Consider the following 17,066-nt stretch of genomic DNA (forward strand, 5'->3'; position numbering starts at 1 on the left):
TGTGCAGATGAGTCGCTCGTCACACATTCTGTCACTTGACGTGCATTTCTGTTCCTTTACTACACAATACGATACTCGCGTTCCGTGCCTTCTAGTATCAAACAGGCGCAATCACTCGATGCGTACTTATGGAGTCGCATGCGCTGTGCCTTTGTGGTAAAGCCATTCTGAACGTGCCTCCGCTTCGATATCACGGAGCCGACCCTCTTGTACATTCTCATCGCACTATCCGCTGTCTGGATCATTGCCTCGCGAAAGCTGCGACGCCGTCAGTACCCTCCCGGGCCCAAATGGCTTCCTATCATTGGTAACATTTTTGATGTGCCAATGGGGAATGGCTGGATTGTGTACAGGGATTGAGCGCGTCAGTATGGTAAGTCCGCTATCTCATATATGGGCAGCGAGCTAAGTCTTCATTGCCACCATGTTTTCCAGGATCCGATATCGTCCATCTACAGGCCCTCGGCATGCACATCTATGTAGTAAACAGCGCCAAAGCCGCTAGAGAGTTATTCGATGAGCGACCGAGCGTATACTCTAACAAGTAAGTGTACAAATTTGTGTGCGCATCTCGCCCGACACATGAGTAATCATTATCACTAGAGAACAATCCGTCATGGTAACTGAGCTGTAAGCGTACCGTACCAAGGGAAGTACGGTGTTAACACCTGTGCAGCACTGGATGGCATCGTAACTGGGCGCTTCTACCGTACGGTAATTGCTGGAGGAAGCATCGTCGACTGTTCCACCAGCATTTTCGCCCTCTTGCAGTTCCACAGCATCATCCCAAACAAGCGAAAGTCGTCCACAGGCTCCTGCGAGTGCTTCTGGATTCTGGAGACGATTTCGCCCCGCATGTCCGCTAGTAAGCCGCGACGGACATATCTCCTTCCTTTCTGAGCCTTGATACTCTCTAGCATGGCAGGGTCTATGATCCTTGATGTCGTGTATGCGTTTGACGCACGACCTGGCGACTCCCGTATCGAGCTTGTTGAGAAGGCCGTGCATACGGTCACCAACCTCATCAATGCGGGGGTTTATCTTGGTTTGTCATTGAATGCTACGTTTGTATGTCACGTTGTGCTAATTCCTCCTTCCACAGTTGACATTTTCCCGATCTGTCCGTCCTTACGTATCTTCGGAGGCCACCCAACCCTTATTTGTCATGCAGTAAAGTACGCGCCATCATGGTTTCCTGGGGCACACTTCAAACGTCAAGCGGTCGAATGAAAGGCACTGGTAGATGCCATGTATGAGGTGCCTTATAACCAATTTAAAGCGATGATGGCACGTCCCCTCTCAAAACTCTGTTCTAGCATGCATCTAATAGCGCCGGGGTGCATAATTGTGACAGAAAGAAGGCAGTACCAAACCGTGCCTCGCGGGATCCTTACTGTCCAATGCTGACGGGATAGACGCACCAAAGTTCGATGAGATATTGATGAATCTCACGGGGACAGCATACGCAGGTGAGACCCGCTTGTCGCGGAGTATACGTCATGCATGCTGACTGCACAGGGTGGTAAGCACGTTTTTTTCTTGAAGAAACCCAGTCAAAATTGGGAAAACAAGAACCGATTGTTCCCCGGTTGTACATTGGGGTAAATTGGTGCATAAATTGGTGCAAAACCGGCTAAAAGAGGCTGAAACGCACAAAACTAGTGAAAAAGGAAGGTTTGTCTCCAAGTTTTCTCGAATGAAAACCGGTTAAACACAGGTTCTTGTTCGCCTAGCTTTTGGCTGGTTATGCAAGCAAAAAAAACTGCACCTACCACCCAGTGCTGAGTGTGCACAGCCGGTTCAGACACGGTGCGTGGAAACACCTCGGACACTGGCACAGTGCACTTGAACTGACATGATTTGCAGACGATCATCGCACTAACCACTTTCATCTTCGCCACAGTTATCCATCCAGAGGCACAAGCCTTCGTGCAAGAGGAGCTCGACCGTGTCGTCGGTCGACATCGTTTACCAGGGATAGACGACAGGCAGTCTCTTCCCCGCGTTACGGCTGTGATCAGGAGGTCCTGCGGCGCGAACAGTCAACCACGTGTATATTATGATGGTTTTGCTTACGAGCTGAACAGAGGGCATTCACCTCTCCCTCTAGGTTGGTATCTTCTCTGCAACACTAGTACTGATGCCACTCTGTAGCTCGGTGATGCTTATAGGCCCATAGCTTGCCAAAACCTTTCGAGGCACATTTCAAACCGCGTTGTCCAGGAGCAGAGAGCCTGATACGGACGACCGGTTTGGCGGATGCGTGATCTATCTGTAATAAAACATTAGACCGCCTTGAAGTTATGTTTACTTTCGGAGCGGAACAAAGGATCGAGATTCCGGGGCACCCGTGTGAAAATATTGGCCTGATTTAGTACGTTAGTGAGATATTCACTACATCGCGCAGCCTGAGTGAAAACAGGCACTTGCTATGAAAACTGATAATTATCGTATCATCAAAGGCGCTGTGAGTTCAAGATAAGCTTGCCGTCTCGAGGTGAGTAGGAGTATATCGCAGAGAAGAGGAGGAGGACAGCGGTCAAATCACCGGGGTCATCAATGGTGTGGAAATTCCTTCGGGTCTCGCCCTTCTCTAGAAGACTTGCGGCCAGAACCAGACGACAGAACTGGACTTATGCGACTCGGAATGGCGGAACGCGCTCGCTGCTGCGAATTTTTACGCAAGGCCAGACTGCTGACTGTCGTCTACTTCGGCGGACATTGGACGAACGCCTTACGTGACGAGCCATACGCCTTTTGTAAACATACGGGACGGTCGTCCGTGGGCGGTATCAAGGCTGCTGAATCTCGCCGGACATTGGACGAGCGCGCGCACTTTACACAACAAGTCATATAGATTGCGTAAACGAGCAGGCGCCTGGCACAAAATACATGTAAACAAGGCACGCCACCGTCATCGAACCATGAATGCATGAAAGCAAGCCTCGTCTTGACCGCATCCCCTCCTCAGGCCGATTGAAGGTATGTGTGACCCAAGCTCTGATGAATCGGGTTGGTCTTGGTACCAAGATTGTGGTAGAGACCAACAAAGGCTTAATGTGGTATAAGTCTGTTTCTTGGTAAGTAAAAATGTTCATTTCCGCGTACAGTGTCCGCCACCATAAGCTAACGCACGACGAGAATTTGGTCTGGTTTCCAATTCTGTACTATTGGCAGAGTATTACGGAGACAAGAACGGTCGCTTCGCCGATGCTCGTCACTCCTTACGGCTCGGTCGTGGCTTTACGGAAGCAGCCCTTGACTTGAGGCTGGCGGCGACCACGGACGCATGCCGGACCAGCCATCCTTGTCATGATAGAAGGCTGTTCCCAGGGTCCTCGGCATCGATACCTATGCTAGCGGCGCCCATTTTATGGACCTTATCGCTGTTTGGCTTATGGTGCGGCTGCACGCCAAGCCTAGGCCGGGTCCAGGTGCAATCAACATTGACATATTACTAGGCATGTGCTCTCTGATTCTTTAGTACAGCAACAGTTCTAGTATTGTGTGTGGACATACAAGCTGTTCCTCTAGCTGCAGGGACATCAGCTATTGAAAGTGTGTTTGGCTTGTCGCTCCACCCGCCGAGTCGCGCGGCGAGTACTGTATACGTATGGGATGCATATTTGATGACATTTGATGAACCTATCAACATTGCACAGGAAATCACATCAAATGTGTATGCGGTTACTGATTCTAACGCGCCGGCGCGATGCCGTTGTTCAACAGTGTTTTGTCCGTGAATCGTCGGATGTGTTTATTAAATAGCGATGACTCATCAGGACTGGACGCTAGCCTTCAGCTTGTGAGGGGTCTGACGTGGTCAGTTCAATCTATGGCTCATTCGTCTGACAAGGCAATGGCGACTCAAAACATTTGATTCCAGCGATCTCATGTTGCTGTGCAAATGCACATGTCTCCAACTTGTTATTGTAACAAGGCCGCCATGGTAGCGCTCGTCGTATGCTTTTTGTCATCTTTCATTTTCCTAACTTCTCGCTCTCGCATTCCCTGAAGTGAACCAGATTTACGTCCATTCTCAGTTCGCAGGCCCGTCGCTCAGCGTCAGCGTTCAGCGCTCCGCCCTGAGTCTCGCTCGCTCACTTGGTTCACGCACCCTGCAAGCTGCTATCTAGCCGCTTCACGCGTCTGGCAATCCCGTTGACCAAGTAGCTCTCCTTCATTTCGCTTTTGATACGTCAAACTGAAACGTTTGTTCTCTTTACGGCGCATGGTCAGCACGTGCTGCTTCCCGCAGTGCGTCAACACGGGCTTACGAACCCGCGTGCATATATATGCTGGTGCTGCAGCATGAGATCTGCGTTTCGGAGCGATGCAGTCTCTTACTACAATGGCACCAACGCTCGTGTATGTTTCTATCGCTCTGACTGCCCTCTGGGCAATCGCCTTCCGGAAGCGCCAGCATTATCGGTATCCGCCTGGGCCCAAAAGCCTTCCCATTGTTGGCAATATTCTTCATGTACCAACGGGGCATGGCTGGATTACGTTCAGAGATTGGGCGCGTCAGTATGGTGAGTCCAGTACGCTACATCGGGGCAGTGAATAGGTTTCAACCTCGTCTTCTCCTTCAAGGCTCCGACCTCCTTCATTTCCATGGCCTCGGCATGCACATTGTGGTGGTAAACAGTGCCAAAGCCGCCAAAGATCTGTTTGAGAAGCGGTACATTAATTACTCTGACAAGTGAGCAGTCAAATATGCGTGTTCTGTCCTGCATACGGCTGATCGCTATTTGCAGAGAGGTATCTACGATGATGCTTCAGGTGTAAGTGCCTCGCTAAGGAAGAAAATGCTCCGCTAACGTCGATACAGCGCTGGGCCCGAAAGAAACTGGATAATGATGCCGTACGGCGATGAGTGGAAGGAACATCGCCGACTATTCCACCAGCATTTCCGCCCGGGATCAGTCTCACAGTTTCATCCCAAACAATCGAAAGCCGTCCGCAGGCTATTAAACCTACTACTAGATTCCCGAGATGACTTCTTACCGCATGTTCGCTAGTAAGTCACAATATCCTATCTCATCCCTTGCTTAACCTCAGTACTATCGTTTAGCATGTCAGGATCATTGATTCTTGATATCATTTACGCCTTTGATGTCCAGCCCGATGACTCCCGTCTTGCACTCGTGGAGAAAGCTATGAGCGCAGGCGAAGAGATCGTCAAAACAGGAATCTTCCTTGGTTCGTCACGAAATCCTACACTTATATATACCTCGTCGTGCTCATTTTTCCACACAGTCGATATTTTCCCGATCTGTACGTCCGAGGGCGCTTCTTCCTCCTTCGGAAGTCACTGATTCCTTCACTCATCATATAGTGATGTATTTGCCGGCATGGTTTCCTGGCGCGGGATTCAAGCGTAAAGCAGCCAAATGGAAGGCGCTGGTGGATGACATGTACGAGGTGCCTTACGGTCTGTTCAAGACGGCAGTGGTACGTCCCGTTCACCGGAATCTCGTCTTCGCGTGTGTTTAACGGCCTCGTGTTGCATATCTGTATTAGAACGAAGGCGGTGCTCAACCGTGTCTTACTCTATCTCTTCTGTCCGAGGCCGACACGACAGATATTTCAAAACTTGAAGAAACGTTTATTGCGCTCACGGGGACAGCATACTCGGGTGAGATTAGCTCGCTGCATAGTATACTTGACTCATGCTGACCGTACGCACATAGCCGGCTCGGACACGGTGCGTGGCAAGAAGTCGAGCAATACGGGTGGACTAATGTCATATTACAGACAGCAATTACAATTACCACGTTCGTCCTCGCCATGATCTTGAATCCTGAAATACAAGCATTCGTGCAAGAGGAGCTTGACCAGGTCGTCGGTAACGATCGATTGCCAGTGATGGAAGATCAGCCGTCTCTTCCTCGAGTCGCAGCTGTGATGCATGAGGTCATGCGGTACGTGCAACTGGTCGCATCATATCACGCTAGTCCCGCTCACAGACAGAGCAGACGATACCCCCCTATGCCACTAGGTTTGCATCCATCTTACTCCGTGTGTCTATGATTGACAGAGTTTGGTTCCAGCGACTCCCCACCGTTCGACTACCGATGATGAGTACAATGGCTACCATATCCCTGCAGGCTCGATGGTCATTGGTAACACATGGTAAGTGCGGATTATTTAAATATGGCCTTGATCGACAACAACTAGACAGGGCAATCCTCCACGACGAGGAAGTGTACCCCGATCCGTTCTCGTTCAACCCGAAACGGTTCTTGTCTGAGGACGGGAAGCTCCGAGACGATGTGCCTCTCCCCACAGAAACATTCGGCTATGGACGCAGGATATGTGCCGGCCGTTACTTCGCCATGGACGCCCTCTTTCTAGCTATATCGAGCCTCCTAGCTGTTTTCAACATCGAGAAGGCTGTGGACGAGAATGGCAAGCCTATTGAAGTCAAGGTGGAATTTACTCCCTACGTCTTCAGGTGAGCATATCAATCGCCAGCTCTTGGCAGCTCAGAGGTCTCATGAAACCCATAGCCAACCGAAGCCTTTCAAGGCCCGCTTCAAGCCGCGTAATCCGGGGGCGGAGAGTCTTATACGGTCGGCAGCTCTAGCGGACGCGTAAGCCGTCTGTGCTTGCCAAGGGATAGGGATGTCGAAGTTATCGGGCGTTTTATGTGTTTTGACGTGGCTCAGTCAGTCGCTACGGTCGCGACTCATTAGCGAGAGTTCAACCTTTCGGACGCTCAGAGACTTTTCCCCGAATCTGAGCGTGGGTATCTATGTATTTTACACTGCGAGTAATATGTTAAGTGTATTGTAGAACGAGCTGAGTGGCCGTCTTGCAGTCTCGAGCGCGCCCGCTTTGCGAACCCGGGCCCCGCGTGTTAGCAAATTCGTTGGAGGCGAACTTCTAATAGTAGGACATTTCGAAAGATGCGAGTTCATAGCTTATGGCGCAACTGCACACCTACCAAGGGCACGACAAGTGGGTAAATAAGGTCCAATTTTTTTCCGATTATGCCTCCAAAACAGGGTAAGGCTGATGGAAAGCTAGAGTTTGTCTCCTATTTCTCTCGATTGAAAAGCTGAGAAACACAAGGCCTTGTTCAGCCGATTCTTGATCAATCTTACAAGGGAAACTTGCGCTTACCATCCAGTGCTGGACTAGCTTGGGCGCCTAATCCCTAGGTTTTACCCGTCCTAAAAAGGTTGCATTTTCAAACTCAGCCGGTTTGGCCCTCATAAGACTGCCATCAAAGGCAGTCTATCAAAGTCTGCACGCGCAAGCACGATGCCATTGTTCGCCAATGTTTTGTCCGTGGATCGTCGGACGTGTTTATCGTATAGCGATGACTCATCGGTACTTCAGTCCTATGGCCACGGATCTGCTCGTGAGGAGCCTGACACAAGGCGGTTGCGGCTCCGAAATCTTTGATTTTCACCTCGATACACCATGCTGCTACACCGATACGTACGTACCCAACTTTACGTTTACAAATGTTGGTGTATAGCATAGCGCAATGGGGCTGTCCGTCGCACGTCGTTTCTCGCCTTTCAATTTCCCGACTTCTCTCTCTCGCACCCCGGGTTCCTGATGCGAACCAGGTTTACGTCCCTGTTCGCAAGCCCGTCGCTCAGCGTTAACGTTCAGCGCTCCGCCCCGGCCCTCGCTCGCTCAGCTCACGTCTTCCGCAAGCTGCCAACGCTATCTAGCCGCTTCACGCGTCTGGCAATCCGTTTGGCCAAGTAATTCTCCTCCATCTTACCCTTGATATGTCAGACTGAAACTTATGCTCCCTTTACTAGTACTGTATATGGTGCTCATGGCGTCCCCTGCAGTGTGCCAACACGGGCTTATAAACCCGCGTGCATATATAAACTGCAGCAGCAGCATGAGATTTGCGTTTCGGAACGATGCAGCCTCTTATTACATTCGTGTATGTTTCTATCGCTCTAACTGCTCTTTGGGCAGTCGCCTTTCGGAAACGACAGCGCTATCGGTATCCTCCTGGCCCTAAAGGGCTTCCTGTTGTTGGCAATATTCTTGATATACCGGTCGGGTATGGCTGGTATACCTACAAAGATTGGGCGCGTCAGTATGGTGCGTCCAGTACGTTACATCTGGGCAATGGACTGGCGCCAACCTCTTCCCTTGCCCCTAGACTCCGACATCATTCATCTCCAGAGCCTCGGCATGCACATTGTGGTGGTAAACAGTGCCAAGGCCGCCAAAGATCTCTTTGACAAACGTCATGGCATATACTCCGACAAGTGAGCACTGCCAGGCGAATCTGCGTGTTCCGTCCTGCATATGGCTGATCGCCGTTTGCAGAGAGCTAACTTCTATGTTGCTCGAGGTGTAAGCGCCCCCGTTCTGGAAAACAATGCTCCACTAATGCCGGCACAGCACTGGGCCCTATCGCAACTGGTCACTGATGCAATATGGCGATTACTGGAGGGAGCATCGCCGGCTGTTCCACCAACATTTCCGCCCACTCGCAGTCCCACAGTATCATCCCAAACGAGCGAAAGCCGTTCGTAGGCTATTAAATCTACTACTAGACTCCCGACCCGGAGACGACTTCGTACCGCATGTTCGCTAGTGAGTTACGGTGTCCTGTCTCCTCCCCTGCTTGGCCCAACCAGTATCTTCTAGTTTTGCAGGATCGTTGATTCTCGATACCGTCTACGCCTTTGATGTGCAGCCCCACGACCCCCGTCTTGAACTCGTGGAGAAAGCTATGCGCGCAGGTAATGAAATGCTCGAGGCGGGAATCTTCCTTGGTTCGTCGTGACTTGCTATACTTGTATATCTCGTCGTGCTCATTCCTTTCCAAACAGTTGATATTTTTCCGATCTGTACGTTCTAACGTGCCTCTTAACCCCTTGGAAAGCCACTTATTTCTTGCTCATCACATAGTGAGGAATGTGCCTGCATGGTTTCCTGGTGCGGGGTTCAAGCGTCAAGCAGCCAAGTGGAAGGCGCTGGTGGATGCCATGTACGAGGTGCCTTACAGTCAGTTCAAGGAGACGATGGTACGTCTTCTTCACTGGAATCAACCCTCGCGTGTGTTTAGTGGCCTTGGGTTCCACAATCATACTAGAATGAAGGCAGTGCTCAGCCGTGCCTCGCTCTATCTTTACTGTCCGACGCCGACGCGACAGATATGTCAAGACTAGATGAGATTTTTATAGCGCTCACGGGGACAGCATACGCAGGTGAGATTGGCTCGTTGTGCAGTATACGTGACCCATGCTGACCGCATGCACGCAGCTGGCTCTGACACAGTACGTGCCCAAAGGGCTGAGCGCGATGACACTTGACTAATGCCATATTGCAGACAGTCATTACAACCGTCTCGTTCATTCTCGCCATGGTCTTGAACCCGGATATGCAAACATTTGTGCAAGAGGAGCTTGACAAGGTTGTCGGTAACGATCGATTACCGGTGATGGAGGACCAGCCGTCTCTTCCTCGTGTCACAGCTGTGATGCATGAGGTCATGCGGTACGTGCAACCAATCACACTACATCGCGCCAGTCTCGCTCACAGGCAGAACAGGCGATATCCTCCTCTGCCTTTAGGTTCGCATCCGCTCTACTCCTTATGAGCTTATGATTGACAGAGTTTGACCTCAGCGACTGCCCACCGTGCGATGTTCGATGATGAATACAATGGCTACCATATCCCTGCAGGCTCGATAGTCTTTGGTAACACATGGTAAGTATGAAGTGTTGAAACACGGCCTTAATTGACAACAATTGACCAGGGCAATTCTCCACGACGAGGAGACGTACCCCGACCCATACTCCTTCAACCCAAAACGATTCCTGTCTGCAGACGGGACGCTCCGAGACGATGTCCCTCTCCCCACAGAAACGTTCGGCTACGGTCGCAGGATATGTCCTGGTCGCTACTTCGCCATGGACACCCTGTTTCTCGTCGTCTCGAGCCTTCTGGCTGTCTTCAACATCGAGAAGGCTGTGGATGAGAATGGCCAGGTTATTGAGATCAGGGAGGAATTTACCCAGCACATTATGAGGTGAGCATATCGACTGCCATTTCATAGCAGCTCGGAGGTCTAACGGACCCATAGCGCACCGAAGCCTTTCAAGGCTTGTTTCAAGCCGCGTCATCCAGGAGCAGAAAGTCTGATACGGTCAGCGGTTCTATCAGACGCGTAGGCTGTTTGTGCTTGCCGGGGGATAGACACGTCGGCGTTTTTAGACGTTTCATTCGTTGTATTTCCTTCTGGCGTTGCTGCCATCGCGAGTCATTGGCGAGAGTTCAACCTTTCGCACGCTCGGAGACTGTCCCCGATTAGCACTCTGAGCGTGAGCATCTCTGCTGTACTGACCTTATCGTAGAATGGACTGAGTGCCCGTCTTGTAGGTGAATACATCCCAGAGACTTTCCTGGCCTCCGCGTAGTGAGGCTAGCGATCACCAAACATTCGTCGGCAATCTCCGTACTATCTAAGCTCCCAGGCACGATCTCCTCTGTTGCGTGCCGGACTATCGGACAAAGTTTCTCGGACTCTCGCACGACTCAGCTCACATGAGATTATTTTATGTATAGTGCTCTTCCCTATTCTCACTCCGATTCGCCGAGGTGCAATCTGTGATGCAGCTTCGTGTACTTTATAGTTCTCTTCTATCCCGCTGAGAATGCCATGCATCAGCTTGTGACATATTATTCTATAGCTCCAACTTGGCGTGTATACCATCTCTCCTTTTGAAGTAAGTGCTCCTGAGCTGCTTCTCTACAATCGGCTATGTTACTCACATTCTATGCCTTCCAAAGGCGAACGGTCGCGGCAGTGCTTCAACGTGCACTTCTATAGCCGTACAGATTGCGTTTCTGGAGCTGCTACGCTGTGCCTCCGACGTAACGTTTTGACTATGCATCCTCGTCGCTCTGTTGGCCCTTTGGATAATTGCCTCCCGAAAGCGGCAGCGTTTTCTGTACCCTCCAGGACCAAGAGGGCTGCCAGTCATCGGGAATATGTTTGATGTACCACTAAAGTATGGTTGGCTCGTGTACAGAGATTGGGCGCGTCAGTATGGTACGTCCACTATATTTCATCTACAGAGGCGGGCTAGAGTTTATCCCGACCGCTGTGTTTAGGTTCCGATATTGTTCATGTTCAAACCCTGGGCGTTCACATCTACGTCGTCAACAGCGCCGCTGCCGCCAAAGAGCTATTCGACAAGCGGCCTCGCGTGTACTCTGACAAGTAAGCACATGGGCTCACATGCATTTACTTGGTATTCGGCTGAGCGTTGCCCACAGAGAACAGTCTGTTATGATGAACGAGTTGTAAGTACCCTGTGCAATGGAAGTACTGTGCTGATATTGACGTAGAACTGGATGGCATCGCAACATGGCATTGATGCCGTACGGCGATTATTGGAGGGAGAATCGCCGGTTATTCCACCAACACTTTCGCCCTCTTGCAGTACCACAATATCGTCTCAAACAAGCCAAGGTTGTCCGCAGACTACTGCAGCTGCTTGTGGACTTCCAAGGCAACTGTGTCCCGCATATCCGCTAGTGAGTTTCGATCATTCCACTCGTCTGCCCCATCTACAGTCTCACTGTTATTCAGCATGGCGGGATCTATGATTCTCGACGTCGTTTACGCTTTTGACGTGCTGCCTGGCGACCCCCGCCTCGAACTTGTGGAGAAGGCCACGTACACGGCTACCCAAATAGTCAACGCAGGGATCTTCCTTGGTGTGTGGCAACTTGGCACACTTCCATCTTCAGTCTTGCTCAAATTTCTTCTTCTTCTACAGTTTATGTGTTCCCGATCTGTGCGTGCTCGCGCGTCCCGTTGGAAGCCGCTTTTTCTCACTTGTCGCACAGTAAAGCACGTACCGGCATGGTTCCCAGGAGCGCGTTTCAAGCGTCAGGCAGGCAATTGGAGGAAGCTAGTAGATGCCATGTTCGAGGTGCCTTACTACCAGTTCAAGGCGGCAATGGTGCACCTCCTCTCGAGATCCCGTTCTCGCATGTATCTGAAGGCATTATGTTTCGAACTTGTACTGGAACGAAGACAACATTTAACCGTGTTTCGCAGTGTCCTTACTTTCGAACGCTGATGCGACGGATGTGTCAAGACTCGACGAGATATTTATTGCGCTCACGGGGACAGCGTACGCAGGTGAGATTAACTCACCATGTAGCACACGTCGCGCATGCTGAGGAAGAGACAGCTGGCGAAGAAACGGTACGTCGCAATATCCCACGCAGGAAGTATTTGGTCTGACACGATTGCAGACGGTCATCGCGCTCTCCACGTTCATCTTGGCGATGATCCTGCATCCTGAGATACAAGTGTTTGTACAGGAGGAGCTCGACCGCGTGATAGGTCGAGATCGGTTACCACAGGTAGATGACCGGCAGTCTCTTCCTCGAGTCACGGCTGTGATGAATGAGGTCTTGAGGTGCGGACGATCGGTCACGCATGTCTTATGCTGGTCTTGCTCACGGGCTGAATAGGTGGCATTCGCCTCTGCCTCTAGGTCCGCAGACGCCTCCTGTGCTGTACACTCGTGATTGATGAAAAACTGGTTTTAGCGACGCCACATCGTGCGATCACCGACGACGACTACAAGGGTTACCATATTGCAGCAGGCTCGCTAGTAATCGGCAATTCATGGTAAGGCGCAAAAATTTACAGATAGAGCCCAGGCTAACAATGATTAAAAAGGGCGATTCTTCACGACGACGAGAGATACCCCGACCCATACTCCTTCAAACCGAGCCGCTTTCTCTTCGACGATGGGAGGCTTCGAGACGACGTCCCTTTCCCCATCGAAACGTTCGGATACGGGCGCAGGATATCTCCTGGGCGTTACTTCGCCCTGGACACGCTCTTCGTGGCTATGTCGAACCTTCTAGCCGTCTTCACCATCGAGGCAGCTGTAGACGAGAACGGCGAGGCCGTCGAAGTCAAGGAGGAGTTTGTTCCGCATGTGTTGAGGTGAGCTTGTCGACTACCGGCATTCCACAGCTCGGCATGCTTATGTGCCCACAGCCCACCGAAACCTTTCAAGGCTCACTTCAAGCCGCGTTATTCAGGAGCAGATAGCCTGATACGGTCGGCTGCTCTAGCAGATGCGTAGCCTATTCGTGCGTACTACAAGACAAAACACTTTCGGCGCGCTTACTTGGAAGACTGAGCATGCACTATGTATGCTACCAACATGAATAAATTATCTGCGAAACGCTGCCATCGAGTGCAGCTGTACGGCTCAAGGAGAAAGCAATCGATAAACGTTCACCGAGCAAGCTCGGCAGTTTTCGTGTCACCGCGCTGCAGAGCGCCGTCGAGCTCTCCAACTCGTCCGTCGCACACGGCACAACCCCCTCATCACCACCACACTTGCCCTCACATCGCCGGCGCCGGCGCCGCCTGTAGCGATTGCCGCGATTGTCTGAGCGGCAGCTTTTGCACCTTCTGATGGCACTGGAGAGTCTCCCAGACTCTCTCACGCGAAGCACACATGTCACGCCTGAGCGTGAGACCGTTCACGGAGTCCCTTCCAACCGCATTCTGGACCGTTAGAAATTAGCATATGCTCAGTTATGCGCGTAATATCAGCACATCCAAAGCCCAAGCGGGGCCAAGCCATCAACTTGCTCTATCTCGCCTAATGCTGCCATCGGCTCGTGCAAGCGAGTCGCTCGTGACATATTTTGCCATCTAGCATGTAGGTCTCGTGTCCTATCGAAGCCAGCATTTCTGGGCTATTCCTGTACGGTCAGGTATGTTACTCACGATCCGTGCCTTCTGGTATGGCAGCCGCAATTCTTCGATGTGTACTTATGAAGTCGCATGCACTGTGTCTTTGCAGCTGTAACTCCGGACAACGCGCCTCCGATGCTACGTTTCGATGTGGCAAAGTTTGCCCTCCTGTACGTTCTCGCCGCACTGTTCGCTGTCTGGGCAGTTTTCTCTCGAAGACGACAACGCCGTCGATATCCTCCCGGGCCCAAAGGGCTCCCCATCGTCGGTAACGTTTTTGATGTGCCCATGAAGAATGGGTGGGTGGTGTACAGGGATTGGGCGCGTCAGTATGGTAAGTATGTTTGGGCGGCGTGGTAATCCCATCTCAATCGCTTTCTCTAGGCTCCGACATCGTTCATCTTCAGGCACTCGGCGCGCACATTATCGTAATCAACAGCGCTGTGGCCTCCAAAGAGCTGCTCGACAAGCGTCCCCACATATACTCTGACAAGTAAGTACGTGAATCTGGTCGCAATTGCCTAGAACGTGGCTGACCATTGTTCACAGAGAACAATCCGTCATGTTGACCGAGCTGTAAGCGCCTTTCGCAAGGGAAAGTACCGTGCTCACCTTGATTCAGCACCGGATGGCATCGCAATTGGGGGCTTCTGCCGTACGGCGATTACTGGAGAACACACCGCAGGTTATTCCATCAGTATTTCCGCCCCCGTGCTGTCCCGCAGTATCACCTCAAACAAGCTAAAGCGGTCCACAAGCTGCTGCAGTCGCTTCTAAAATCCGGTGACGACTTCGTCCCACATGTTCGCTAGTGAGCTATGATGACCTCTTTTCCTTCATTCTTCAGCCTCATTGCTTTACAGCATGGCAGGATCTATGATTCTCGATATCGTTTATGCATCTGACGCGCAGCCTGGCGACCCCCGAATTGAACTCGTAGAGAAGGCCGTGTATACGGTCAACCATATCATCAATGCGGGAATCTTCCTTGGTTCGTGGAAGATATTACGCTTGTGCCCTTCGCTTTACCTGATTTTCTTCTCTGCAGTTGATGTCTTCCCTATCTGTGTGTTCGGCGGTCTCTGTTCCCTCCAGAACCGTTTGTGGCTTACTTGACTCATAGTGAAGCATGTACCGGCATGGTTCCCAGGGGCACGCTTCAAACGCCAAGCAGCCGAGTGGAAGACGTTGGTCGATGCCATGTACGAGGAGCCTTACCACCAGTTCAAAAAAGCAATGGTGCGCTCCCTCTCGGAGTTCCGCTCTCGCACATACCTCACTATGTCGGGCTACATACCTCTGCTAGAAAGACGGCAGCGCTCAGCCGTGTCTCGCGGCATCCTTGCTGTCCGACACTGGCGAGACAGATCTGTCAACGTCTGACGAGATATTTATGAATATCACAGGGACGACATATGCAGGTAGGACTCCCTCGCCCTGCAGTACATTGTCGCACATGCTGACTCGGAGTGATTGCGTATAGCTGGCGCAGACACAGTGCGTGGCGGACTGCACACGCGTTGCACTCAAACTGATGCAACCGCAGACGGTCATCGTACTTTCCACATTCGTCCTCGCCATGGTTCTGTACCCGGAGGCACAAGCCCTGGTACAAGAGGAGATCGATCGCGTCGTTGGTCGGGATCGCTTACCAGAGATGGATGACCAGAATTCTCTTCCCTGCGTCACGGCCGTGATATACGAGGTCCTACGGTGTGTACAGCCAATTATATACGTATCGCAGCGCCTTTGCTCACAATCTGAATAGGTGGCATTCACCTCTCCCTCTAGGTTCGTGTCTATCTCGAATCACATGCCTCTAAATAACGGCTGTTGGTCTCCAGCGTCTCCGCGCCGTGCAATGACCGATGATGAGTACAATGGCTATCACATCCCGGCGGGCTCAGTGGTCATGGGAAATTCTTGGTAGGTGAATCGCCGTGTGTCGTGTGTAAGACTCAGCGTGCCTTGCCAGGGCCATTCTCCACGACGAAGAGATATATCCGGACCCAGACACATTCAACCCCAGACGATTCCTCTCCGCAGACGGAAAACTGCGGGACGACGTTCCTTTCCCCACGGAGACGTTCGGGTACGGACGCAGGATATGTGCCGGCCGTCACTTCGTTCTCGATATGCTCTTCATAGCCGTGTCCAACCTTCTAGCCGTCTTCACGATCGAGAAAGCCGTGGACGAGAACGGCAAGGTCATCGAGGTCAAGGAGGAATTTGCCCCGCACGTATTCAGGTGGGCACACCGACTGCTGATCCCAAAAGTTCGGTTGCGCTTACATACCCATAGCCCGCCCAAGCCATTCGAGGCTCGTTTCGTGTCGCGATATTCAGGATCAGAGAGTCTCATACGGTCGGCCATTCTAGCGGATACATAGCTTGCTCGAATTAGAATGTTCGGTGCTAGTGGCGGCTGAAATCTATCCTACCGATACGTACGCGTTGGTGTCCGTACTACACAAATGGACTATAAATGTGAATGTGATATGATTTAGTGGTTGAGGGTCCGGTCCGGTCCAGTCTTTTTTAAAAATTGGGTGGGACCAGGACTCAGACTGGTCAAGGACCAGCATCTGTTTGTGCAGGACCGGACCAAGACTGGGTCCTGGTCCTGTACAGTCCTCCGTGCAGTCCTGGACCAGTCATAACCAGTCTAGGACCAAATGCGGTCTTAGACCGATTCAGACCAGCTCAGACCAGTCCTGCCCTGATAAATATGACACAAATAAACAAATTTTGATTTTGAACTGCATGTACAGGTAGACTAGCAGTATACTAAGCTAATTTCTGGACAAATCAGTTTTGAGACCACACTACTCAGCCTAATGAGTCAAAGAGAAGACAGTGTGTGAGTCTCAAGAAGGCCAGAAGAGTGTACCAGATGCCTATCTCAGAAGTGCTATATACCATTCATGCATTGCCAGACTGTCTTTATGTACTGTAAGGCATCACAGAAATACTGTTGCGTAGAGTCTGATATTGAGGGAGTGTTTGACATGGCTGAATATTTGATGAACTCAAAGGCAGGAGCTCAAAAAAATAGCCACAGCTGTGGTCTGTGTTGTTAAGGTTCAAGAGAGGTATTTGGCAGGTAGACAGCTACTTCACGTTATGTCATACATATGAATGAAAGGCAATATTGTATATGGGCAAATATAGGTAAACAATGTGCGCACAAGGCACCGGTGAACACTGTACACTTAAAAATCAAACAAATATTCAGCTAGTGATATGCAGGCACAGCTTGAGCTTAAAGCCCAGATTGGGCCCATGGCATGTTGGGCTGAGTCCTGACCCCAAGCCTGAGCCTGAGCCTGAGCCC

The 17,066-nt window shown here is 51.2% G+C and overlaps 5 protein-coding genes across 5 annotated transcripts; all 5 read left to right on the forward strand.

Moving 5' to 3' along the window:
* Positions 1–902: 902 nt before the first annotated feature.
* PHACADRAFT_209387 (uncharacterized protein) lies at positions 903–2,372 on the forward strand. The gene is made up of 5 exons (XM_007396120.1): positions 903–1,045; positions 1,103–1,120; positions 1,796–1,809; positions 1,867–2,041; positions 2,088–2,372. Exons 1-5 carry the CDS (start codon positions 919–921, stop codon positions 2,108–2,110), a joined length of 357 nt encoding a protein of 118 aa, XP_007396182.1. The 5' UTR covers positions 903–918; the 3' UTR covers positions 2,111–2,372.
* A 1,973-nt stretch (positions 2,373–4,345) lies between these two features.
* Positions 4,346–6,825, forward strand: PHACADRAFT_256800 (uncharacterized protein). The gene is made up of 14 exons (XM_007396121.1): positions 4,346–4,532; positions 4,594–4,702; positions 4,758–4,784; positions 4,832–5,020; positions 5,075–5,202; positions 5,260–5,277; positions 5,339–5,454; positions 5,524–5,638; positions 5,694–5,707; positions 5,758–5,924; positions 5,979–6,001; positions 6,054–6,135; positions 6,185–6,457; positions 6,513–6,825. The coding sequence occupies exons 1-14, from the start codon at positions 4,352–4,354 to the stop codon at positions 6,598–6,600; spliced, it is 1,530 nt and encodes a 509-aa protein (XP_007396183.1). The 5' UTR covers positions 4,346–4,351; the 3' UTR covers positions 6,601–6,825.
* A 967-nt stretch (positions 6,826–7,792) lies between these two features.
* Positions 7,793–10,439, forward strand: PHACADRAFT_209389 (uncharacterized protein). Its single transcript, XM_007396122.1, has 15 exons — positions 7,793–8,079; positions 8,141–8,249; positions 8,311–8,337; positions 8,386–8,512; positions 8,541–8,580; positions 8,643–8,762; positions 8,820–8,837; positions 8,899–9,014; positions 9,083–9,197; positions 9,253–9,266; positions 9,320–9,486; positions 9,541–9,563; positions 9,618–9,699; positions 9,749–10,021; positions 10,076–10,439. Exons 1-15 carry the CDS (start codon positions 7,893–7,895, stop codon positions 10,161–10,163), a joined length of 1,506 nt encoding a protein of 501 aa, XP_007396184.1. The 5' UTR covers positions 7,793–7,892; the 3' UTR covers positions 10,164–10,439.
* A 341-nt stretch (positions 10,440–10,780) lies between these two features.
* PHACADRAFT_209390 (uncharacterized protein) lies at positions 10,781–13,779 on the forward strand. Its single transcript, XM_007396123.1, has 14 exons — positions 10,781–11,044; positions 11,107–11,215; positions 11,272–11,298; positions 11,344–11,532; positions 11,588–11,715; positions 11,778–11,795; positions 11,848–12,012; positions 12,062–12,145; positions 12,198–12,211; positions 12,262–12,428; positions 12,484–12,506; positions 12,562–12,643; positions 12,695–12,967; positions 13,022–13,779. Exons 1-14 carry the CDS (start codon positions 10,984–10,986, stop codon positions 13,107–13,109), a joined length of 1,428 nt encoding a protein of 475 aa, XP_007396185.1. The 5' UTR covers positions 10,781–10,983; the 3' UTR covers positions 13,110–13,779.
* A 193-nt stretch (positions 13,780–13,972) lies between these two features.
* Positions 13,973–16,164, forward strand: PHACADRAFT_256807 (uncharacterized protein). The gene is made up of 14 exons (XM_007396124.1): positions 13,973–14,066; positions 14,117–14,229; positions 14,282–14,308; positions 14,355–14,543; positions 14,596–14,723; positions 14,781–14,798; positions 14,856–14,971; positions 15,039–15,153; positions 15,216–15,229; positions 15,279–15,445; positions 15,501–15,523; positions 15,577–15,658; positions 15,708–15,980; positions 16,035–16,164. Exons 3-14 carry the CDS (start codon positions 14,295–14,297, stop codon positions 16,120–16,122), a joined length of 1,227 nt encoding a protein of 408 aa, XP_007396186.1. The 5' UTR covers positions 13,973–14,066; positions 14,117–14,229; positions 14,282–14,294; the 3' UTR covers positions 16,123–16,164.
* Positions 16,165–17,066: the final 902 nt, after the last annotated feature.

This window comes from Phanerochaete carnosa (assembly GCF_000300595.1).
Source record: "Phanerochaete carnosa HHB-10118-sp unplaced genomic scaffold PHACAscaffold_5, whole genome shotgun sequence".
NCBI lineage: Eukaryota > Fungi > Basidiomycota > Agaricomycetes > Polyporales > Phanerochaetaceae > Phanerochaete > Phanerochaete carnosa.